The following is a 24,266-nucleotide window of genomic DNA, read 5'->3' as shown; positions in this document are numbered from 1 at the left end:
ATTGACGGCCTGTTTTCTGTTCATTATAGTTGATGGAATTTCAGCTTCAGAGAATTATAGAGAACAGAGTTTATGTTGAAAGACATTTAATCAGTGATAATTTGCTTTTTGTTGTACATTTCCATCCAGAAACTTATTTTGTGGCTCAATTCGATAAGATAAGATAGAAAAGCACATCAACCTCCTCCTTTTTCATCCGTTTTAAAACAACAAAAAAAAAAGGTGTCATTGTGATTAAACATAACTCTCGATATTCACGTTACACACTTAAATTTCATCCATCGCATCCTAATCAAAGTCTTTTATTTGGCATTTAAGAACTGCAAAGGAAAGCTTGCAGAACATGGCGACAAGTAAGAAACCCCATGTGTTGCTTCATTTGTTGGACATAAAACACACAAAAATCTCTCGACTTTGGTATTTGAACATCCACATTCATGCAACCGTCGCTCCGCAGATCTGAGGGCTTATTTTGCGATAGGCGTGCTACTTAGATTAAAGTTTTGTGAAGCCGAACAGAGACGTTGTGATACGTAAAGCTGTGGTTATAGAAAAGCATGCAGGATACCGTTTTTTTTTTAAATTAAATCACCTTTAGTGGTCTGAGCAGTGCAGCGAAATAACAGCACTGAATTCAATTTAGTCAATCAGATTTACAAAAACAAACGTGTGTAAGCTCACAGATAAAGATACTTAGCTTTGAATATTTTTAGTCTCGTATTATTTTTCACAAATCACATATATATATATATTTCTTAAGGAGCTCCCTAAGTCCTGTTTTTATGGTATGAACAACTCCCAGAACATTTATAAACTAAAAATACAAATATGAGGATTTTTATAGATTTGTTAAGTACAAAAAAACAACAACAAAAAGTCTTCTACTACACAGGAAAAGTCTATTGTTAGTGTTTGTGCGCTGGAGGCAACAAGTTCTTGTGTTTGCTGCATATTGGACCATGTTTGGCTTCTGCACACATGCTTTAAACTCTGATTTAAGAGCATTTTAAACCCTGCATGTACTTCCTGCGCAATGAATACTCAAATATGTAAGTAAGGCCAAAATTACAAAAAAAAAAAAAAAAAAAGCAAAAGTATATCCACATAGCCAGAGTTCACTCATGCTCCAGCACGCTGCTGCTCTGAGAGATGCACAGCAACGACCGGTTCGGGATGCCACACTGTGCCAAAGTCATGTCCAGGTCCGTGAAGGTCCTGCGGGGCACGTCCATGGTCTCGATGACGGCGTCTCCGTACTCGGCTCCGTACCGGACCTCTGCGCTGGCTCTCACCGCCAGCAGAGTGTCTGAGGGATCAAAGTGCTGCTGAAACCTGCCTCCGCACGGCGCTCTTACCGCGAGGAGCAAAGCGCCGCCGCCGGCGCCGGCCCCCGCCGCGGGGGGCTCCGGCCGGCTTCTCGGGGGCCCGTCGGCCCTCGCGTCCCCCTCGGAGGAGCCGCAGGTCCGGTTCGCGGCACCGTCACACAGGCAGAGCTGGGACACCCTCTGGTCCAGGCTCCCGCCCGGACTCGCCCCTGACCGCCTCCCCTCTATGGACGGGAGGACTTTGTACTTGTTTAAGGACTGGCGCGGGGCGGCGGGGGCGGCGGGGGCGCGCTGCAGCATCCGCAGGACTTCATTTGGGCTCAGCTGGCTGGCCCGCCACGTGACGGGCTGAGACCGGGAGCGGAGGTCTCCGTCCGGCCCGGAGCGCGCGGGGGGCGGCTCCGGCGGGCCCCGGACGCCGTCCGTGTCGTCGGCCGCGTGTCGGGAGCCGCTCGCGGCGGGTCGGCTTCGCCCCTTGGAGGACTTCGGCCTCGTTAAATGCATCGGTAACCTGCAGCCGGAGGAGATTTCCGGTCGCTTCCTGGCTTCAGTCCTTCGCAAAAAGAGTAAAGAAAGTCACCCAAGTTAAACGTAGCCTGAAATACAGCATGGCTGAAGCTGTAAACACGACTTCTATGTACCGTTTGAACGTTTAACATGTGAGCTACGGCGGCTATTTCACACGTTAAAACGTTAAAAAAAATAAAAAAAATTTAATTAAAAAAAAGAAGAAGAAGCAGGAAGCCTTCTTTTAAGCGTCAGCGAAGTTGCTATGGCACTCGAGGTTGCCATGGCGACCAGTTGTTGGGCGGTGGGGGAGCCCCCTGGTGTTGGAAGCGTGAAACCGCAGCTAAAAGTAAATCAAACTCAAACCAGAATGTTCTTTTAATAACAACAACAACAACAACAACAACAAAACATATTGAACATCATTTTATCGCCTTTGTTGTGAGGAGTCAGGAGTTAGAGCCCGGTTGTAAAAGTAGTTTTATTTTTTTGTGGGTAAATATTTACGTCAACATACATCCAAAAGTACCAAACGTAAAAGTACTCAACGCAAAGAATGTCCCATTCCAGATTCATATTATATGATTGGATTATAATTATGAATGAATTAAGTTACTGCTAATTTACGTGACTGGTAACTGGTAAGAAACATGTTTCCATCTGAGAGAAACAAGGTTAGAAACTGTAAATATACAAGAAAAGTAGGCTACAAGTGACCTGAACTTGTAAATGAACTAAGCTATATATTTACCTTTTTATATAATCCATATCCGTGACTGTTGATAAAGCGCTTTTTCTGCTGCACTAATCCTCGTAATTACATGGTATTGAGTTTGTTTTTCATTTAGAAAATTAAAAAAAAGTCCATCTGTCAAAATATGTTTATAATTAATTGGTTTCACAACAACACCTCATGGCCACTTCTGTAATTTTGCTTCGTCAAACGTGCAGCTCGGTTTAAAGCAAAGAGAGAAGGTCTGTTCTTTTTAAATTACTGGACTTCAAGGGAATTATTAATTGTAAACATGGAGCAGTGGGGTTTGTGGGACCACAAATAAAGATGTCAACATCTGATTTAAAAAGGCTTCAGGGACGACTGCAGCACTGAACTCATTAACTCGTCTCAACAGGAGATTAAAGTTGTCCAACAGGTCACTGGACTAAATAACAACATAGAAATTCACAGCCATGAACCCAGTGGAAACACTTTTATTAAGGCTACACTGTTTATGAAATACTGTGTTTGAATGAACTGTAATATATATATTTTATAAACAATGTAAAGTACAACACATTCTTGTAATAAATACATAATTTTCTCATATGTCACTTATCAGCGCATTTGTGGATTTAAATCAATAAATGCCCAAAAAGCTGAAAATCTGCCTTAAACATTTTTCCCCCCCAGATTTTATATATTAAATGAAATTTATTTACAGTGAAGTCTGAGTCCATGATGAACAATTTTTGTTTCGAGTTATCCAAAAAAAAAAACCCAAAAAGTCACTAATATAACAAAACGTATAAAACTGTTTGAATGTAGTGACGGTACTTAGAAACAATCATTGTTTTTAATTAGTTTTGCAAAAATTGAAGGATCCCTTATAATAATAATAATATTATTAGACTTTGGTTTAATTTTTTTTAACTTCCCAAATCATTTTTGGTGTTTGGCAGGTTCAGATATTTTTGTCAGTGGTTTGGAAACTGCTGCTGTTTGCTGGAAGTCTTTTATCTGCTTTATTTTAAGACCATCCTGATTAATGGAAAATGTGCTCTAATACTCTATATCCACACGGTAACATTATCCAAATCGGCTATAAAAAGGATGACAAATAACCATTTTTCAATCATGTGATTTTTTTTTTTTCCCCCACTTAATTTTTTTGTTCAAAAAACATTGAAAAATGTCCCTCATGTCAACAAATGTCTGACAAAAGTGTCAAAATATTCAAAATGTTCTAATTTAAGGCCAAGAAAAGCAGCAAACTTTCACTTCTGACAACCAAATATTTCCTGTTTTCTGATCAATTCACTGTTGCGTCCCCGTTTCCCATTAATGTGCCAACCAGTGAGAAATGTCAATTTTGTCTATTTTCATTCAATAAAGTTTGAAAACAACAAGTGGTTTTTTTTTCTCGCAGAGAGCAAAGACTTCAAAGTCCCACTGTAGTCACCTTCACCTATTTACATTAAAAACAACTTACAGGGAAATCAGGAATCATTGAAAGTTATTGAAACGAAGATAAACATGCAACATTTTACATTACAAACAGGTACGTAGTCGTTTCAGGTGAGTGTCGGCGTAATTACTCGGGGGTGATAGCACACAGCTCTTGAATGGACAAACAGGAGTAGCAGCCGGCTGCACGGCCCCTTCAGGACCGGCTGCGGGTATTTAATGGAGGCGGATAAGAGCACTTCCTGCCGTCTACGGTAAATCGAGCAGGTTGTGTTGAGCGTAGAGCTCCTCCGTGATCTGGTACACCTCGGAGATCAGCGGCAGGGCCTCCCCCAGCATGGCCACCACCTGCTCGGGGGAGCCCACGTTCATCACTTCGAAGAAGGCGGGGCGTCCGGGGAGCACGCAGAACGCCAGGCCCGCCGCCTTGCGGATCACCCAGGCGTGGTGCTGAGCCAGCGACTCGTTGTAGGACTCGGCGCACATGGCGGACGTCTTGCAGTCCTCGCCGCTGGTGCGGAGGCGCTCCAGGAAGAGCTCCAGCCACCTCAGGGCCCGGTGGAGCCTCAGCAGGGTGCGGCAGCCGGACTCCGGGTGGCCGCCCCTCTTGGTCAGGTCCACCAGCTCGCTGTCCAGCTCGTACTTGACCATCGACTGCACGGTGACGTACTGGGAGCCGTTCTCCCCGTTCAGGTGGTTCACCAGGATCTGGATCTTGTTGACGGCGTCCTTGGAAATGAAGCCAAAGACGCTTCCCAGACAGTTCAGAAACCTGTTAAAAAGGCATGAGAGAACACACACACACGCACACACACACACACACACACACACACACACACTGCTGTTACAGACCCGTGCAGTGTGTGGACAGTAAGGTCTCACTCTGAATGCCTACAAATTACGATCAGTTCAGTTCACACGAGGAATCCCAAGAATCCACCGACATGAGCGCAGCAGTGTCGTTCAGCTGGTGTTTACATTCATTCTACATTACGTTTATTTAGCGCCTAAAAAAACACGATATTCAAAAAATGTGTTTGTTTATTTACTGTTTTATTTATCTTGAGTTCTTGATTTTTCTAAAAAAAATGTACCTAAAATGTCACTTTTTAAAAACAATTTTTTTTTAAATAATTTTCTTTAGGCTGCTTTGTTTTTCTTGTTGTTTCTTGAGTTTATTTTTTTGTCACAACTGGCCATATCGCATCGTATCAGGTTAATCTATTTAAATCAGGTAAATCCCATTGAAGTTAGGTTAACCTCTTTGTTGTACAATAAGTTTTACACAGGACGACACCACGACAGGCACACAAATAAAACAACACTAAAATACATGTGACACCTGTATTAGACCATCATGCACCTGGGAAGTGTCTTTGTTTAATTTATCTACGGGAGGTATACAACATCCCCGCGGTGCATCAGTATCTTTTTGATTCAAGTTTGGTTTTGAACAAACAGCCGGTTGTTTCCAACCTTTTAACATGTGACCTCGTATATAAAAAATTAAAAAAAATCAGCGCGTATTTGTGGCTCCTCGTCGATAGGTTGTTTTGCACCGGAGACAATTTTATTACACGGTTACTTTTAATAACTGTTAAGATGATTTAATATATCACCAAAAAAGGTGGGTAAAATATCAACAAAATTGTGCTGTTGGGAGTTTTTTTGTTTTTTTTCTTCCTCTCACAACAGCTCAGATGAACGTTTGACCAAAGATGAAACTAAATAAATATACTTTAAAACAGATGGAACAGGCTCCAGCTCCAACGGTGAAATATATATGCTGCCTCTTGGGTCTTTTCTTTGAAACGCACAATATCGCCACCATGCTGACGATACACCCAGATATACCGACCGCTGAAATCAAGACTCTTCCAGTTCAATCTGCTTGGCTGATGGCAAAATTTCCACAATCTCAATATAGACAAAACAAACATTTGGAACATTTAGGAGCAGCCTTCCCTCCAGATCAGGTCACCGACTTCACTGAGGATTCAAATATTAAAAAAAAAAACATTTCTATTTTCTATTCCTTATGGAGCTTCTGTGTTGTTCTGGGATATTATTTTTTTTTTTTGTGTGTGTGCAAATTTTGTCTTTAATGGCTGAAATGTTTCAAGTCTTTGTTTGATGTTGTTCAGCACTTTGGGCAAATCTTGTATTTAAAATGTGCTATACCAAAATAAAATGGACTAAAATACTGTTAACACGTTGATGCATCACTATTAGGGAACAAAACACTTTTGATCTTCATTCTTTAAGTGCGCTTAGCTGAAAATATTTCTGTATTTTTGCACACGTTGGCTTTTCCTGCAGATTTTTTTTTTTTTTTATATAAATAAAGGATTTTTACGAACTGATCTTCTATCACCAACACGTGCCGCAATTATTTGAGCCTAAATCACTTACTTTATAAGACCTCGCCACCCGGCGACGTAGTGCTCGAGGTAGACTTCTTTATTCTGCGACAGACACAACTTGAAAGTGTCGAGCACCTCCTGCAAACTGAACCTCTGATCTTCTGAAGCCACTGAATCAGCCATGGTTGTCTATCCGGAAGTGCTGAAGGCAAAACGGGAAAGAAATGAATGAGAACACGGTTTAAACGGCTCCCGGCAAAAACACCGGAAGGTCAGTAAACAGACGTAAATACTGAGGTTATAAAACGTCACCTGCACGAAGAGACAAGAGTGAAAGAAAAACGAAGCATTTCGTCTTTTTCTCGGGCTCCCCTGAAACCACGGGTCCTCCTTGCTCTAAATCCGCCTCTACTGCGCAGACTCGAGCCGCCGGAAGACTCGGGAAACTTGGCGGGTCTTAATTTCAAAATAAATGCGCTTGAAATTCTGCACTTGAGGAGGTGCGTCGTTATTTGTGTTCAAGTTGTTTACCGCGATATAGTTAGTGGCTGCTGTGAGATAAATTGAATTCCGGGACAACAAAAGTACTCATTATGTAGGAATTTTTTTTTATTATATATGTAATAAAATATAATATAATATATAATATGTAATAAATGTATATAATATATATATATTATATATAATATGTCATAAATGTATATAATATATATTATATATATGTATAATATATATAATATAATATGTAATAAATTTATATAATATATATATAATATATTATAATATATATTATATATATAATATGTAATAAATGTATATATTATATAATATATTATAATATATTATATATATAATGTATAATATAATATGTAATACATGCATATAATATATATATATAATATAATAGGTAATAAATGTATATAATATATATATAATATATTTTATATATAATATAATATGTAATAAATGTATATAATATATAATGTAATATGTAATAAATGTATATATTAAAATGTTTTTTTTTTAAATTGTAAAAAAAATTAATCAAATGGGCCCATTTTATAATAATATATGTGTTTGTTTGTTTTTTGGCTGATAATTAATGCTTGTTGTGGCAGAGGGCAACGGTGGGGCCAATCTTGACTGGTTTCTATTCTGTTTGCTGCCTAATAAATAATCTTTAATAATAAAATATCGTGCTCAGATTTTGTTTTATTACGCAAAAGTACGAGCAAATGCAGAAAATGGTAAAAAAAAATAATTTAAAATTCGCCACCAAACTTTTTGTTGTGTAGAAGTACCGAGTCATGCAATTAATACTTGGAAATACCCTCAAGCAAAGTTCAAATGTCTCGAAATTATACCTAAGTACATTTCTACAACGTTTGATTCCCGCAAAAGTGTTTTATTTTGGAGGAGCTAACCGGAAGTCCCTTCATTTAACGGTGAGCTTTGACGCTCGGGAGAGAAGTCGGTGCGTGAAATCACCCGCATGTATATGCGACAGACAATTTCTTTGTGTTGAAGTGGTTATTCATCGGAAGGCAGCCGGGTCGGTTTATATGTTCCCATTGGTGTCATTTATCTGTCCACGAAAGCAGATGAGGAAAACATGCCTGAAATTAATGTAACACCGCTGGGTGAGTACAGCAGCTAGTCAGCGAGCTAAAGCGGCTAGGCTAGTTCCGGCAACATCACATGTTTAACGCAAGACAACTTAAAAAGGTTTTGCTTGAAAAGTCTTTAAAAAAAAAAGAAAAAAAAAAAGTAATGTGTATTTTTTTTCCTCTTGCGGTACTCTTTTGAGTTTAAGCGCCTGTTTTGTTGGCTGTAAATCGCCGAGTAGGTGTGTTTTGTTTTGAAAGGGTGTCCCTGAACGTCTCTCTCCAAGGTGCTGGACAGGATGTCGGCCGCAGCTGCATCCTGGTCTCCATCGGAGGCAAAAACATCATGCTGGACTGCGGCATGCACATGGGGTACAACGATGACGTGAGTCAAGTGTCCTATTCATCGCAGGAAAACATTAAAAACAACAACAACAACAACAACAACAACAAAAACACGTGGTGACGTAACAGGATGACGAGTTTTTATTTCTGTCTAAACACAGCAGGTCTGGAAGTCATTGATGAATCTGTAATCTGAATTATCTGTAAAATGGTGAATAATGTCAGTCGAAATATCCCGTTTTGTTCCAACTAAAGGACGAGCACCGGAAACAACAACAACAAAAAAAACTTATTCAGTTTATTACGACAAAAGGACCAAAGGAATGAGAGGTATTCCCACCGAGGAGCTGGAATCAGGAGAAATCGGAGCTTTTTTTTGGTTTTGTTTTTCATTTAAAAATGACTCGGCAATGATGTGGGTGATAATTAGGTTTAAATATTCACGTCAGAGGAAACCCAAAACCCCAAAAAGAAAAATTCGGCCCACCTGGACATGCAGAAACCAAACAACAAATCACTTCAACGTGAAAAAAAAATGAAGTGTCTCTGCGCCATTGGAGACCCTGTTAAAGTTGTGGCATGCAGATTAATTATAACAGAAGATATACAAATTGTAAATCTACTCATCTGTCCTTTTCCCACCACCTTAAATATGTGAAGAAAAAAATAAAATAAAAACCCTGTTAATACGGCCATTACGTAATCATAGCTGAAGATTAGATGAGTCCACAGTAATGATCAGAAACTGTTTTGGTCATTATTTAGTCGCTTTTTAAGTTTAAAAACATCCAAATATTCTCTTACTGCAATAAATTGTTTAGATTTTGAACGATTAAATGTCATCTTTCATTACATTAAAAGCACAGACGGAAATAAATCAGTTGCTGCCAGACTTGGTCACACTATCATGTCCCGTAATCCTTCTTATCTTCTCTTACAAGATCTCTGTAGGGAATTTATTTAAGTCCCGACAGCAGTATTAATACAAAACAGGCTTTTCTTTTGCATGTATTGCACTGAAAACCTTTATTTAATTATTTTATCTCATCTGTTTTGGGACTTTGTAAGAAGAAGATCTGCGGTTTAATCCCCGTTAGATAACAACCCGTTTTATCGTTTCAGAGACGTTTCCCAGACTTTTCTTATATAACCCAGAACGGGCGTCTGACGGACTTCTTGGACTGCGTGATCATCAGGTTTGTTGTCGGACGTGTCTCCCGTACATCTCAGCCCTCTTTGTCTCAACAATATCCACAACGTGAATATAATCACTTGAATGTTACGCGAAATACACCCGTTGTACTTTCAGCCATTTCCACCTGGACCACTGCGGCGCTCTGCCCTACATGAGCGAGATGGTGGGCTACGACGGGCCCATCTACATGACCCACCCCACCAAGGCCATTTGTCCCATTCTGCTGGAAGATTTCCGCAAGATCTCCGTCGACAAAAAGGGAGAAACCAACTTCTTCACCTCGCAGATGATCAAGGACTGCATGAAGAAAGTGGTTCCTTTGAACCTCCACCAAACTGTCCAGGTGCCGCGCTGACGTCGTCGCTGCCCGCTGATGTTCTGCCGCGCCAGCTGCTCCTTCTCCTTTTTGATGTTAAATCCAGGCCGTTTGTGTGTTTGTGCTGCCGGCAGGTGGATGATGAGCTGGAGATCAAGGCGTACTATGCGGGCCACGTCCTGGGAGCTGCCATGGTGCTCATCAAAGTGGGATCGGAGTCTGTGGTCTACACGGTGAGTGTAAACAAGCCGTGGCTCAGGCAGCCGCTGACTTTTAACGACCGCAGTCTCAGATTCACATTTTTAATTTGTTTTTATTTTAGGGAGATTATAACATGACACCCGACAGACATCTCGGGTAAGTGGCCTTTTACTGTATTCGACTGCATTCTTCTGGATTTTATACCTTTTTGCGGTGTTTTTTTTTTCTTTCCTATTTTTCTTTTCTTTTCTACATCGGAGGACAAATCGGAGGACATCAGAACTGTTAAAGAACAGATTTATGTTTACGTAATGAGAAGAAAAAGTGTAAACAAAATATCGTTTTAGATTGCTTTGCACACTTTCGGCCGCTTCTTAACCAGCTTCACGAGGAAGGTACCTGGAGAGGTTTTCAGGTAACAGGTGAGACCTGCCAGTAGATTACTGCATCAGTTGTGTTGGTGCACAGAAAACCGTGTTATTCAACTACTAATTCATGTGAAGGCAAAAACCGATCAACTACGTAAAGAGAAAACAACAAACCATCATTTCTTTTGAGACATGAAGTTCAGTCTGGCCAGAAAATTTCAAGAACTTGCCGTGTTTCCTCAAGTTCACGTCAGGTTAATCAATCAGGATAATCACTAATGAGATGGAAGGAAAATCAGCCGACAAGTGCTCCTTGAAGACTGTTAGAAAAACTCCAGGCGGCGACCTCGTGAAGCTGATTGAGAGAACGAAGAGTGTTCAAAGCGGTTATCAAAGAAAAAGGTGGCTACAGAGTTACACGTGTTAATTAGTCGTTTTTAAATCTTCTGTTTTGTGCTACACTGTAAAAAAAAACTTTAAAAAAAACAACTCGTGTTTGTGTTTGACTGGTACTGTATGTGTGCCGCAGTCTCTTAAATCTTTGTGTTGTACGTTTGCAGAGCCGCGTGGATCGATAAGTGTCGTCCAGACATCCTCATCTCGGAGTCGACGTACGCCACCACCATCCGGGACTCCAAGAGATGCAGAGAGAGGGACTTTCTCAAGAAAGTGCACGAAAGCATTGAGAGAGGAGGGAAGGTAAAAGTTACAGTTTTACAGTTAAATATTATATTTTGGAGTTGGTAAGTTTAGTTTTATTTATTTTTATGTGTTCTAAAATCGTTGTTTTCTTCTCAACCTTGCAGGTTCTCATTCCGGTTTTCGCCCTCGGACGAGCACAAGAGCTCTGCATCCTGTTGGAAACGTTTTGGTACAGTTCAATGAAAAGAAACCCAAGAAGCAATAACACAAAGCTTCCTATTAATATATATATATATATATATATATATATATATATATATATATATATATAGATACACAATATATATATAATAACACAATATATATATTAAGTCTCTGTTAAAGCTAGAAATAAGAGCAAAGACTGATGCGTGGAGATAATCACAGTCTGTCCCCCGTTTGAGTGAAATCAGATAAAGACCATTTTTAATGTCTCCTAATTGTTGGCATTACATTTACATCAAAAGTAATTTCAGCATGGAGTAATTGCACATAATTACGATTCAAAAAGGTAGCATATTTTGTCCGGACAGCTCCCTTAAAATGGCCGTATCCATTGTTATTAGGCTTCATAGAATAATGACGGCCTATTAACTGTTATCAGTGGCTCGCCTGACAGTCGCTCTAATTACCTCATCTCACCACGCAGGGAGAGAATGAACCTGAAGGCCCCCATCTACTTCTCCACGGGGCTGACGGAGAAAGCCAACCACTACTACAAGCTCTTCATCACGTGGACCAATCAGAAGATCCGAAAAACCTTCGTGCAGAGGAACATGTTTGAATTTAAGCACATCAAGGCGTTCGATCGCTCCTACGCCGATAACCCCGGACCCATGGTAAAGTCCCGTTTCCTTCCCCCGAGGTGTGAAGCTTTTTTTTTTTTTTTTAAACAGTTTCTAAGTGAAAAGGTGAAGTTAAACATCGTGGGCACTTTCAGGTGGTGTTCGCCACACCGGGCATGCTGCACGCCGGGCAGAGTCTGCAGATATTTAAGAAGTGGGCCGGCAATGAGAAGAACATGGTGAGTGTTTTCAGCAAGTAAGACGCTGTCACCATCTTTAAAAAAAAAAATTAAAAACAAATGTGTCTTTCATTTAACACTTATTTAAACCTCAAAGAATTATTTGAGAGCATCATGTCAAGAGTAGAGTTTAAACAGAATAAATACACTTAGAAAACAAAAGAACACATTTAAATAAAAAAAAAAATTAAAAAAAAGGTTTGGCATCATAGTCTTAAGCCAGACCTGAAGGTATTTTGGGTAACAACACTTGAAACTTCAAGAAACTGATTATTTTTCCAGGTAATCATGCCGGGCTACTGTGTTCAAGGAACTATCGGTCACAAGATCCTGAATGGGCAGAGGAAGCTGGAGATGGAAGGAAGAGCGACTGTAAGATTTCTTTTATTCTGATTAATATCTTTTTCTTTTTCAGCTGAGCAGATGAAGTCACATTTTATTCCTATCAGCTTCTCTGTAGCGCAGTTCCGTCTGATTTATCAAAAAAATAAGCCGCAAATGAGCTGCAGACACAGTTGACTTTCTTTCTGAAACAAATGACAGGAGATTCCCCCCCCCCCCAACATAAATGTTTTATTGAAAACCCAAAATATTACACTCCGTCACACGGTAGAAAAACGATGTCTAATGCAGCTCTCTGTTCGGCTCCTGCTGCCGTCATCACGTCATTAAATCACATAATTATTTTTTTTAAAAAGGGAGCGTGAATTGTTAACATTAAATGTATGTGAACTTTTCTTTCAATATATTTTCCATAACTAGTTCCTGCACAATGAACATGAAATTCAAATGACCTCAGAAAATCAGTACATTTTACATTTTTACTATAACTGTTGTTGTCTTATATCTTTACGATAACCCCCTCCCTCCCCCTCCCCCTCCCCCCACCCACCCCGTTTTTGTATTATCTAAATTGCCTGTTTTTATTTGCCTCAGTTTTGAAATGTTTTAAACGTGGTTCCTCCTTGTTAATCACTCTGTGACTTTGTTTTGAAAAGTGCTGTAGAAATTTCATCATTATTATTATTATTATTATTTTTATTATATGCAACAGGCCATCATGAGAGTATTATTGATCTGCTCATCTAACTCCCTGAAAGAAGGTGAATAAACGTCGAAGCATTTGCACGAACAAATAGAAGTTGCGGAAAAAGATGAAAGAAAGGTGATATCAGCAAAAAAAAAAAGACCCCCCCTCTCACCTCCCCGCCGCCCACCCCCGCCCTCCCACCTCCCACCAAATTCGGGATCAACGTGTCAAAACACCATCAGCAGCCTCTGAGTGCGTCTGTGACTCTTGCAGCTGGATGTGAAGCTGCAGGTGGAGTACATGTCCTTCAGCGCCCACGCAGACGCCAAAGGCATCATGCAGCTCATCCGTATGGCCGAGCCTCGCAACATGCTGCTGGTGCACGGGGAGGCGGCCAAGATGGAGTTCCTGAAGGGCAAGATCGAGCAGGAGTTCAGTGAGTCGCCGGGGGAACATTCTCAAAAAAAAAACGACGTCGGCAGGAGGAGGACGAGGAGTTTCCAGCCGCGCTAACACCCCCGTGTTTTTTTTTTCTTTCTTTTTTTTTTTAATGGCAGGTGTCGACTGTTACATGCCGGCGAACGGGGAGACGGTGACCGTGACCACGAACCCCAGCGTGCCCGTGGACATCTCGCTCAACCTGCTGAAGAGGGAGATGGCTCTCGGAGGTAACTTCCTGTCGTGACGACGGCGGCGGAGCAGCGCGCGTCCTGCAAAAGTTTCCCCTTCAGATAAGCTGACTGGCTCTGTCTCTGCTTTCGATTTCAAAGTGGTTGTTCGGCGGTTGTTCGCCAGCCTCCTCCGTACAGTGCAGTGACTCAAATTTGTGGTCGAAGGAACACGATTAGTCACAGAAACGGTTTTATGAGTTCACTCCACACTTCTGTCCAGATTCTTTTTTTTTAGCTCTCCACGATGCGATTTTGTCCCCCTTTTTATTTCTGGTATTTTCAGACTTGTTAGTTGTGCTGGTGACGTTTATCTTCCTTTGTGAGGAGTGCGGTGTCAGTGCGAGACCATACGTTACCTTTAACACCATTTTAATTAGGCAATTTAAATCACATTAGATTATAGAGTTAGAAAGGACAAAATAACATGTAAAGCTGATTAAAGTTCGTCAGTGATGATGAGGTAAAAGATTTGATACATACAGATTAATTAAAACATTAAAAACACCTCGAAATCAAACACAAAAGGACAATAAAATGTAGACACTTTAATATCCAATTTAAGGTATATTTAAAGTAATTACACATTTTTAAATGTAATTCTTTAGTATTTTTAATTTCCGAAGATACACAGCAGAACATAATGCAGCGTAATAAAGTGTCTCAGCTCTGAGTTGATTTGCTTTTAGGGAAATGAAAGAAGCGTCTCTTCCTCGTATACACAGAATTACACCTGAATTATAAATGATTATAAATTGCCTCACTTTTCTTGGTTGTGCTGATATGGTTCAGTGCTCTGAGATTCTTCCCCACGTACGTCATCTAACAACATTTTATGCTGCTTTTTTTTTTTTTTTTTTTTACCATTTTTATCCGGGGTGTGTTTATGTAATTATTTACTTGTTTATTCACTAATATTTACCACTGTTACTTTGTCGAAAGGGCCGCTGCCGGATCCTAAAAAGCCTCGCACCATGCACGGTACCCTGATCATGAAAGAAAACGTAAGTTTGTGTTCACAGTTTTCAAACACAGACTCAGTTTCCAGTTTATTAGGAACACCACACCAAGTCATTTCCCTTTTATACTTTATATCGGTGGAGATAGACTAAATAATAAAAGATCTTTCTAAAGCTGAACATGAAATCCTTCATGCTGGTTTGATCTATTGCAGAACTAAAGCATTGCTCTCCATTAAACTTAGCAAGGCGTACCTAATAAACCGGCAAATGAGTGCATCTGTGCCCCTGTGACCTACAGTGGCTCAATTATCCTCATTTATCATATTATTATTATTATTAGATTAGACAAAAGTCGTCATAAAAAAACAAAAAGGTGCACACAATATGAACACATTTACAAATACCTATGAGATATAAGATCGATACAAAATAATTATTTTAATGATTAATACACACAGACTATATACACAAAAACAAATAAAATAAAGATATAGAAATACAGCTTGGACGATGAATGGAAAAGTGTCCGGTGCTGTGGAATGAAATGAACAGTGCAATTATTATTATTATTGTTATTATTATTATTATTATTCTGTGTCTCTTCCTGAGCGCAGAGCCTGAAGCTGGTGTCGTCGGAGCAGGCCCTGAAGGAGCTCGGCCTCAACGAGCATCAGCTACGCTTCACCTGCCGCGTGCAGCTGCAGGACCCGCACAGCGACCCCGACACACTCCACCGGATCTACTCACACCTCAAGAGGTGAGAGGGAGAGGAAAGGTCGCGGGGTCGCCGCCGCCCGTCGATACTTCTGCTTTATTTATTTTGCAATTCATCCACTCGTCCCGTTTCTTCAAACCGCCTCACTGGTTGTTTTTTTTGTTGTTGTTGTTGTTTTTTTTTTAAATATCCAGTTGCTTTTCGTTTTTGAACAACTACGACTCGAGCACGAGCCGTGTTAGTTCGAGCTTTTACTCGCTGGATGCTCGCAGCGCGAGATATTACATTTTTGAGACATAAAAGATGACATTTAACGCAACTTCTTCCTTTCGCGTTTCTTTTCTCGCAGCGTGTTAAAAGGTTACACCATCCAGCACCTCCCCGACAGCACCGTCATGGTGGAGTCCATCGTCATCAAGGTCTCCTCCTCCGCCGAAGACCCCGACACCAAGGTCCTGCTGCTCTCCTGGAGTTATCAGGTACGACGGCGTCACCGTCTCTTCGGCGTTCAGTTGATAATAAAAGATGTTTTAGATCTTTGTCGTCCCACAAATTCTTTTTGAATCAAGGTAGCGTAAAAACACCATGTTTATACAATACAGGATACAATAAAAGATTAATATGAATAAGTTAAAAAAAAACAACAACAACACTGCAACAGAAACCTCATTTTATGCTCATTGTCAAATTGCACTTAAAAAAAAAAATGGAGTGGAAACTGAAAATTTGAAAAGTCAAAATGTTTGAAGTATTTATAAAAACAAAAGTGCAACAACAAAGTGCAGCGGAAACAGACTCAGAGGAGTTTCCTCTCATCTACGAGGGCTCAAAATACCAGCACCGGAAATTTTTTACACAGTTTTCCGTCATTTGAAGTTTGATTGCCCCTTTTGTTTTTTTATATATGTATATATATAGTCAACAATTACGTCTCATTGCACCTTTGGAGGTATTCTTTTGTCTTTTTTAGCAGCATAAAAGTTTTGAGAGCAAATTTCTGGCATTTGGCAATCAAAAATCGAATTGTCAAGTAAAAACATATGAAATCAAAGTAAAATCATCTGGATACATTCTCATATCTTTGTTGGTTTTGGTGACAGACGTCATAATTTACCTATAATTTATAGCCTCTTTATTGTGTCACACGAATTTTGGTTGCATTGAAAGTTAAATTGCAGGTTGTGGGCGGGGCCTAGAGGAGGGAAACCACACGGGTGAGAGAAGGGGCTCTGAAAGTGAGAATAGGAGGGCGAGGGGAAAGCTGCGCAACAGATGAAGGAGGTTTCTGCGGCCGCACGTGTTCATGCAGAGACACAAAGGCCAAAGAAACAAATACAGCAACACATGCTGTTGTTTTCTGCCTCACTGTTTGATGTTGTCCATCTTCTACAGAGACCCCAGTTCTGGTATGTGATCTTAGTTTTTCAAAGTCAAAGAGATCGCAGTCCCACGGTGTGCAAAAACACACAGACAAAACAAGAAAAGTATAAATAAGTAACAGCAAAGACAAATACACACGGACAACAACCACGGTGACGCTTAACTGCAGTAAATACAAGTACAATGTCGTGTAAATACGGGTCCATAGTGCAAAAGTTCTGACTTTATGGGGCAAGAATTCGCATTTCTCTCTTTTCTTCTTTCGATTGGCAGATTTAATCGAAATTCATTTAACTGATTTTACAAAACGCATCGCTCCTTCTCACAGCAGGAGAAATGCAGGTGCAATATCATTTACGTTATCGATTTGATTTATAACCGGCAAAAGAGATCACTTTTCACTGTGGAGTTCAGTTGATTAGTTTGACAGAAAATGGATTCTATTAAATAATTATTTTGATTATCAACTAACAATTAAAGCTTTAGAATTAAAAAAAAAAAAAAAAATGGGTGAAATTGGTTGTAAAATAATCATTCTCAATCACATTTGTAGCAACGATGCTCAAAATGAATTGGTTTCAGTTTCTTCCGTGTTATTCATGCCGATGTAAACCGAACACTTCTTGTTCTTCTCGCCGCCATTTTTATTTCTTTCGGACATCGATGAATCGAGAAAGTAATCAGAAGGTTGATCAGTAGGCGAGGCGGCTTTATTTGTAATAAACATTTCAAAAAAGACAATTCAAAGTGCTTTACTTAAAAAAAATTTTTTTAAAAAAGACATCAAGATCAAACGTTGAAGCAGCAGATAGAAATTAAGAAGAGTTGAATCGTAACAAATGACAGAATAAAAACAAAAACACAACATAAAGTTTATTTTGAATTACGATTTGCATGATTAGCTCTTAAACCTGAAAAAAAAAATCATTCTGATGTGCGGTCGAGGCAGATGGCCGCCCATCTCTGAGCCCGGCGCTGTCGGCGGTTTCTTCCTGTTAAAGGGAGTTTTTACTTCCCTCTGTTGGAGGTTTTTCTCCCTTAAGGAGGAGTTTGTTTTTCCCTCCTAGTTTATGTGGGAATTGTTGAATTGTTGGGTTTCTCTGTATAATATTGTAACGTCTTGTTGTAAGGACTTTGATGTGTTAAGTGCCATGAAATAACCCGTGTTGTGATTTGGCGCTATATAAATAGAATTGAATTGAAAGTTGAATTGAAGGAATCTTGCTTTTTAATTTTAAGGGATCTGAAAGTAAAAAGCTTAAAATCCCCCGAGACACTTCCTCTCTTTGAAGGTGTTGGTGTTCTTGTTTAAATTGGCGTTACAGTGTTGTCTCTTTTTCTTTGTCCCGTCAGGATGAAGATCTCGGGAGTTTCCTCTCCACTCTGCTGAAGAAGGGCCTTCCATCCGGACTCTGCTGAAATATCTTTTGTCCCAGAATAACGAACATTTAAAGAGAAATTCACCCTAAAAAAAAAACACAAAAAAAACCAGCCCATTTGTGCCCAATCAGATGTTGACCTCAACAACAACAACAACTCTAAACCGGCTGCCTTTTACTGCCGGGATAGAAATCCTCACAGGCTCCTGCCCTGATTGGTCCACTCTTTCATAGACTCGTTTGTAGAGAAATAAAATACTTACATTCTGATTTATCCCTTTTATTTTCATGTACAAAGTCAATTTGAATAAACACTTTCACAGAAAAGTCTTAATTTTGCAGCGCTGCAGTTCAACTTCCAGTAGACGTGTGATGTCACTCCTCTCAGTTCCCCGCTATGGTGTAGATGCCCCGGCTCCTCCTGACCCTCCCCCACAGCCAGGTCATCTTCAGGCGCTTCCACTTGCAGTGGCTGGTGGTCATGTAGTAGAGCACCGGGTCCAGGCACGTGTTGAGGATGACGAGCGCCATGGTGACGCGCCGGGCGTTGTAGATGGCGGCGGCGGCGGAGCAGCTCCGGATGACGTCCACGCGGTGCAGGAAGTGCAGCAGGTAGACGAAGTGGGTGGGCAGGAAGCAGAGCAGCGTGATGGCCAGGGTGGTGTTGATCACCCGCACCGCCCGCCGGGCCGCTTTGGTCCCGATGGCGGAGATGCGCCTGGCGGCCAGCGGGTAGCACACCAGGATGACGACGGAGGGCAGCAGGGAGCCGAAGATCAGGCCCAGCGCGCTGTACGCCAGCAGGCGGGAGTTCCACTCCCTCTTGGCGAAGTTCTCGAAGCAGCTGTGGCCCCCCGGCCCGTTGGTCTCCAGGGGTCCCAGGAGGATGAAGACCAGGACGGCCACGCCGACGACGCCCCAGAGCGCCGCGCTCGCCGCCACGGAGCACCGGAGGCTCCGCAGCCGCAGGTAAGCGTGCGGGTGCACGGTGGCCAGGTAGCGGTCCACGCAGATGCACGTCATGAAGCAGATGCTCATGTAGACGTTGGCGTAGTGCAGAATCCCCGTGACGCGGCAGGCCACGTCGCCGAACGCCCAGTCGTTCCTGCGGAGGTGGTAGTGGATGCGGAGGGGCAGCGTGCCGAGGATGAGGATGTCGGCCATGGCCAGGTTGCTGATGTAGACGCTGAAGGCGGTGCGGGGGGTGACCCTGAAGGCGAAGACGAAGAGGGCGGCCAGATTCGAGGGCAGACCCAGGACCAGCGCGAGGACGTAGACCGCCGGGAAAAGGTAATACTGGTACTCCGCCGACGGGACGCTGCAGTCGGAGTCCGTCGCGTTCATCGCGACGGACTGTTTTGCGACGGATCGGAGAAAGCGAAGGCGGACGCTCGGAAGACGTCGCGGCGTCGTAGGCCGTCTTCTGTAACTGCAGTGACACAAATGTTTTCCATTCAGTCTGGGGTTTTTTTTCCACTTCAACTTTCATGCAACCTTTTAACCCGACTGACAAGAAACAATTACAGTAAATCAGCGTCTTATCCTGCTTCATTTTTATCTTTAGAAACTCACTCCATGAATCCACACAGCTGAGGTTTATTAAAACAAAAACAAAAAAGGACACAAATTACAAATTTTTTTTTTACTGTGTTTGTTTCAAAAAGTTCAGGCTGCTGTGGAAAAGTGAAGTGAAACAAGACGGAGAAACTCGAAGCCAACAAAATTACACTTTAGTAACAAAAGTCTTCCTGAGACGTTGAATATTTCATCTTCCAGACAGATTTTCTTTTCCCAAAATTTGAACCCCGAGTATCAAAAGAGTTGTTGGCGGGTTTTCCCACCTCATTTTTACGAGGTAAACATTTTCCAAAACACCCGATTTCTTTTTCACGTGTAAATTAATGTAAAGAAATAATCGCTTACCAAATATCTTAATGATCTCCAAATGTGAAAAAAAAAAAAAAGTCTCGGCGACAGGTTGGAAACGTGGGTAAAGCTTTGTTCCGTCTGCGCTGCTCTTCTTAACCTGCAGTGAGTCTAAATGTCTGCAAACAACACACTGCTCTGCTCAGACGGCTTCGTTTCCTGTTTCAGTGGGCAAGGTGTGAAGGTAAGAGAGTGGGAGGAAACCAGCGCGTGACTCTTTACTATGGTTGGAGTCTACTTTTAACATCTGCCCACTGCAGCATAATAAGATATACGAGCGTGTTAATAACTTGTGTTTTCAAAAAGGAACATCAATACTTTAAGTTTAAAAAAAAACACAAAAAAAAACAAGCAGAAGATTTCTCCATTTTAATTTAAACACCGAAACAAGAGCGTTTGAGAGAGAAAAGTAGTTCAATTATGAAGCATGGAAAAAAAAAAAAAAAAAAAAAAAAGTACCACAGAAATTAAGGGGGCTTCTTCTTTTTGTGCTTGAAAGAAATACACTTAAGATTTTTCTATTGTTGTTACCCATATTGTGTCATTCTTTTAACGTCTTTTCCCAAAGTCTGTCCCCGGTCCTTTAATGGTTTAATGGAGAAATGTATTTTTTTTTTTTTACACGCTATTTAAACGCAAACCGCAAATGTATTCGTCTGCAGACGCGCACACAGCGTTTCCACTTCTCCATTTCACATTTCCATTAGGTTAGGTTAGGTTAGGGTTAGGTATTTACTTTATTAATCCCCGAGGGGACATTTTTTCGCTACGGCAGCATACAGAAGCAATGAGATAATAATAGAAATAATAGAATAGAATAGAATAATAGAAAAGCAATAAAATAGCAGTAAATAGCAGTAACACACGAGATAAAGAAAAAAAACAACTCCGAAGAGAGGAGAAAGACTTAACAAACACACTCGGGGGGGGAAATCGAAAGAGTATTGAAAGTATTTGCACCCTTTTTGTTTCTTATGAAAGTTGGCGAAAGAGACGGAACGCACATTTAATGTGCGCTATTAGTAATTCAAGTAACCTCGAGGACCTCTCCACCAGGTCTGGTCACACATGCACACATGCAGCCTTCATGGAGGTGAAGAGTTGGTTTTTTGGTTGTTTTTTTTTATCTGCTGGTGTCTGTGGTCGCTGTCTTGGAGGGGGAGGGGGGGGGAGAGAAGCTTCTTGGCCTTGTCGGGTTCATCTGTGGGTTTTTCTGGAGGTCAAAGCATCTGATAACCTTTTCAGATCTCTTAAGTACTCCTTTTTAACGAGGAAAGTGGCGGCGGCCTCGGGTGGCTCCTGAATGAACACTCCTGCTGAGTGTCGTCAGGTCTCTTTGATATTGAAGACTGATGTTTGTTGACCCATTCAAGGACGTCTGCGTTTTCTCTCTGCAACAAAGATTTGAACTCGATGCTCCTCTGTTGCTGTGGAGTTTCCTCTTCAATGCATTTGAGTTTCTAACCTGTGATTGTTCGGATTAGTCTCCACTCTTCTCTTTTTTGTTTTTTTTGTTTTTGCAAACTGGCAACCTTCAAATGTAAAAGAGATCCATCTTAAATTCAGATTCCTCGTCAATATCTTCTGCAATATCCCTGACGTCACGTTACCTCTAACTTAAAATGATGCCGGTCAATTTCATGCAGCGAAGATACAAGTTTAAATTTGTAGAAAAGAGAGAACTGTAATTTCTGTGGTAATCAGCTTCTTCAGATGGACTCAATTTGAGTTTTAAGGGGAAAATGTCACAAAGGTTCTTTAAAAACATGAAAAAAAAATGTGATCAGAGTCGTCGGCTACGATACAGTTCAACGTGCATCTTTAAAATTAAGAGGCGTTATGCACAAGAAATAAAACCGTTTTAGGAAACCTGCATCCGAAGGGACGGAGGATGGAGCGCATTTTCTGAGATGGATTTAACTTCTTATTCGGCGTTTCCTCCTTTTTAAAACATCTGATTTACATCGCTTCGAACTTTGAACAGTTGGTCACTTTTGTTGATAACATTCATGCGAATTTAATTTGTCATTCATCCGCATCATTAAATTAAACTTTCCTTAAAGTTGGTATCAAATTCTTTTTTCCCAGCATGTCCCTAAATACCTGTTACGGCCTGCGGTCACAGTGTTGACCACGAGGTGGCAGCGTTGTGTCATCGCTGTTTGTGAACTACAGGTTTAGCTGCAGCTCAAATACAGGCAGGTGGGAAGCTCATTTTTATCTGGTGTAGAATTATTTATAGGTTTTTTTTCTTGAAAGATGACGCTGCCGTTACTCTTTACTTCGATTAAAAGTTGGAGGTTGGAAATGAAATGTTAACTGTAACACTCAAGTCTGACGATAAATCGAAGTCTCTCTGTTGGAGAGGATGCGGTGTCAAAAGAGACGCTTCCCACATTTTCTGGGATTGTCCTAAATTATAAGTTTATCAAAGATTAAAAAAAAAAAAAAAAATTCCATCCGACATTATTTGTGAAAGTAAAGTTGTGAACTTTATTAAAAATGTTCCAAAAAAACTAACAACGAAGCATTAAACAGGTACTTTAACTTTCTTTCACTAATTTTGAAGACCAAAATAAAATTTTAACAAAAAAACAACAACCCGCTTTTACAAACCATATTTATACAACGGCGCCCTCTTGCCGTCGCATCGTTACGTACTCGCTAAAGTTATTACAGTTCATTTTGAGGGGAACGTTTGTGCACCAAACATCGTGGCAATCTAAAATCTAAAAAAAAACAACAACAACAATGTAATGCCGTTATCTCATAATCCTGATTTAGTTATCTCGAGAAAAACGAGCTTTTGTTTTCTCACTCGAGATAACGTCGTTTGAAATCAGAATTGCAATCGCGACTGTTCTCGGTTTCCATAGAAACCCTTTCAGTTGCTATTAAGACTAAAAGCACGAAAAGTCAGCGTCGTGTTGGCCTTTTCGAAAGGAAGTCAGAGCGCCACGAATGTCTGTACTAAAATATCACATATATATATGTATATATTGAATAGTAGCTGAGATATTTCAGCCTGGACATGAAGTGGTGGACTGTGGATCTTTGTTCGCGGGGAGTTTTGGTGCTGACGTCAGACAACACGACCCCGTGAGACTACCGAGGCGCCGCAGAGTCGAAAGACTTCCAGTAGCGAGCAGCTCCTCTGATCGTCCCTCATCCCGCCTCCCTCTGCAGCATCGAGCCGTCGCCTAGCAACACCAGCCTCCGTGTTGTTGTTGTTGTTGTTGTTGTTGTTGTTTTATCCCCCCCCCTTCAGGATCTCGTCCGGCCGAGTAGACGCACTTCACGTCTGGTCATTTGATATCAAACCCCATCCTTTGATGTCCTCAAAAGCATCACGTGGTGAAACGGACGCCTTTAAAAAAAAAAAATCAACCAGGCGAAAAAAAAAAAAAAAAAAAAAGACGACAATTTTTCAGGTGGAGAAATTCCTCCGTTTAAAATCCTTAACTTCAGCTCGGTGTGGTGATATTGCAGTAAAGTCATTGCAGCTCGTCTGTGTGTTTGTGTGTGTGTTTTGTGATTCGGTGGGCGGGGACCGACCGACCGAACGAGCCCGCAGCTCTTCTTGCCCTACTTCCCCCCCCCCCCCCCCCCACCCCTCCTCCTCCTCCCCTCCCTTAAAAACAACGTGAGCAGAAAAACAAACGTCCACCTCCATCGTCCGAGCGTGTTCGTTGAGCCGAACTGATGAAGTGAACAAAATGTCCTGGCCGAGACGAAGCGTACAGAGGAAAGCACTCCCGTTTCCTTGTTTGTTGGTCTTTCTCGTCTTGGATCAGCGGAGAGCAGCTCCTCGCATTATTTATAATCCGCTCACGGTGTCGTTTTATTGTTTACCAGCAGCTTTCCACTTTTAAGAACGTTTAATGAATGCGTGTGAATGATTGGCTGACAGCCAGCGGTATTAAAGGATATTTTAACGATGGCAAAAATCACTTTTGATCCAGAAACCTTCATATTTAGATTTTATATTCATGGTTTATGTAACTTATAAGTAGCATTTATCTGTGAAAATAAATAGCGTTATTGCATTGATTTCTGTTTTTTTTGTTTTTTTTGCACCACAGTATAACCTGGTGA

At 41.0% G+C, this 24,266-nt stretch overlaps 4 protein-coding genes across 4 annotated transcripts; 1 reads left to right on the top strand and 3 right to left on the bottom strand.

Annotated features, from left to right (window-relative positions):
* Positions 1 to 85: 85 nt before the first annotated feature.
* Positions 86 to 2,028, bottom strand: ubxn10 (UBX domain protein 10). Its single transcript, XM_069710967.1, has one exon. The coding sequence runs from the start codon at positions 1,827 to 1,829 to the stop codon at positions 1,116 to 1,118; it is 714 nt and encodes a 237-aa protein (XP_069567068.1). The 5' UTR covers positions 1,830 to 2,028; the 3' UTR covers positions 86 to 1,115.
* Positions 2,029 to 3,330: 1,302 nt separating this feature from the next.
* cptp (ceramide-1-phosphate transfer protein) lies at positions 3,331 to 6,778 on the bottom strand. The gene is made up of 3 exons (XM_069710968.1): positions 6,690 to 6,778; positions 6,427 to 6,579; positions 3,331 to 4,786 (listed from the first exon to the last, which is right to left on the bottom strand). Exons 2-3 carry the CDS (start codon positions 6,558 to 6,560, stop codon positions 4,264 to 4,266), a joined length of 657 nt encoding a protein of 218 aa, XP_069567069.1. The 5' UTR covers positions 6,561 to 6,579; positions 6,690 to 6,778; the 3' UTR covers positions 3,331 to 4,263.
* Positions 6,779 to 7,832: 1,054 nt separating this feature from the next.
* On the top strand, positions 7,833 to 18,515 carry ints11 (integrator complex subunit 11). Its single transcript, XM_069710900.1, has 17 exons — positions 7,833 to 8,017; positions 8,269 to 8,366; positions 9,449 to 9,522; positions 9,636 to 9,864; positions 9,972 to 10,070; positions 10,160 to 10,194; positions 10,967 to 11,105; positions 11,213 to 11,277; positions 11,737 to 11,926; positions 12,028 to 12,111; positions 12,394 to 12,483; positions 13,415 to 13,577; positions 13,699 to 13,809; positions 14,752 to 14,813; positions 15,386 to 15,528; positions 15,836 to 15,965; positions 18,220 to 18,515. Exons 1-17 carry the CDS (start codon positions 7,990 to 7,992, stop codon positions 18,283 to 18,285), a joined length of 1,806 nt encoding a protein of 601 aa, XP_069567001.1. The 5' UTR covers positions 7,833 to 7,989; the 3' UTR covers positions 18,286 to 18,515.
* An 81-nt stretch (positions 18,516 to 18,596) lies between these two features.
* Positions 18,597 to 21,319, bottom strand: LOC138628120 (lysophosphatidic acid receptor 6). Its single transcript, XM_069710958.1, has 2 exons — positions 20,169 to 21,319; positions 18,597 to 19,674 (listed from the first exon to the last, which is right to left on the bottom strand). Exon 2 carries the CDS (start codon positions 19,587 to 19,589, stop codon positions 18,630 to 18,632), a length of 960 nt encoding a protein of 319 aa, XP_069567059.1. The 5' UTR covers positions 19,590 to 19,674; positions 20,169 to 21,319; the 3' UTR covers positions 18,597 to 18,629.
* Positions 21,320 to 24,266: the final 2,947 nt, after the last annotated feature.

This window comes from Brachyistius frenatus, unplaced genomic scaffold (assembly GCF_029030835.1).
Source record: "Brachyistius frenatus isolate BFR_SWC_R1_liver_20210118 unplaced genomic scaffold, ASM2903083v1 Contig_95, whole genome shotgun sequence".
Classification (NCBI taxonomy): Eukaryota; Metazoa; Chordata; class Actinopteri; family Embiotocidae; genus Brachyistius; species Brachyistius frenatus.
Note: the sequence above shows the minus strand (reverse complement) of the source record. Positions and strands in the feature narration are given on the sequence as shown.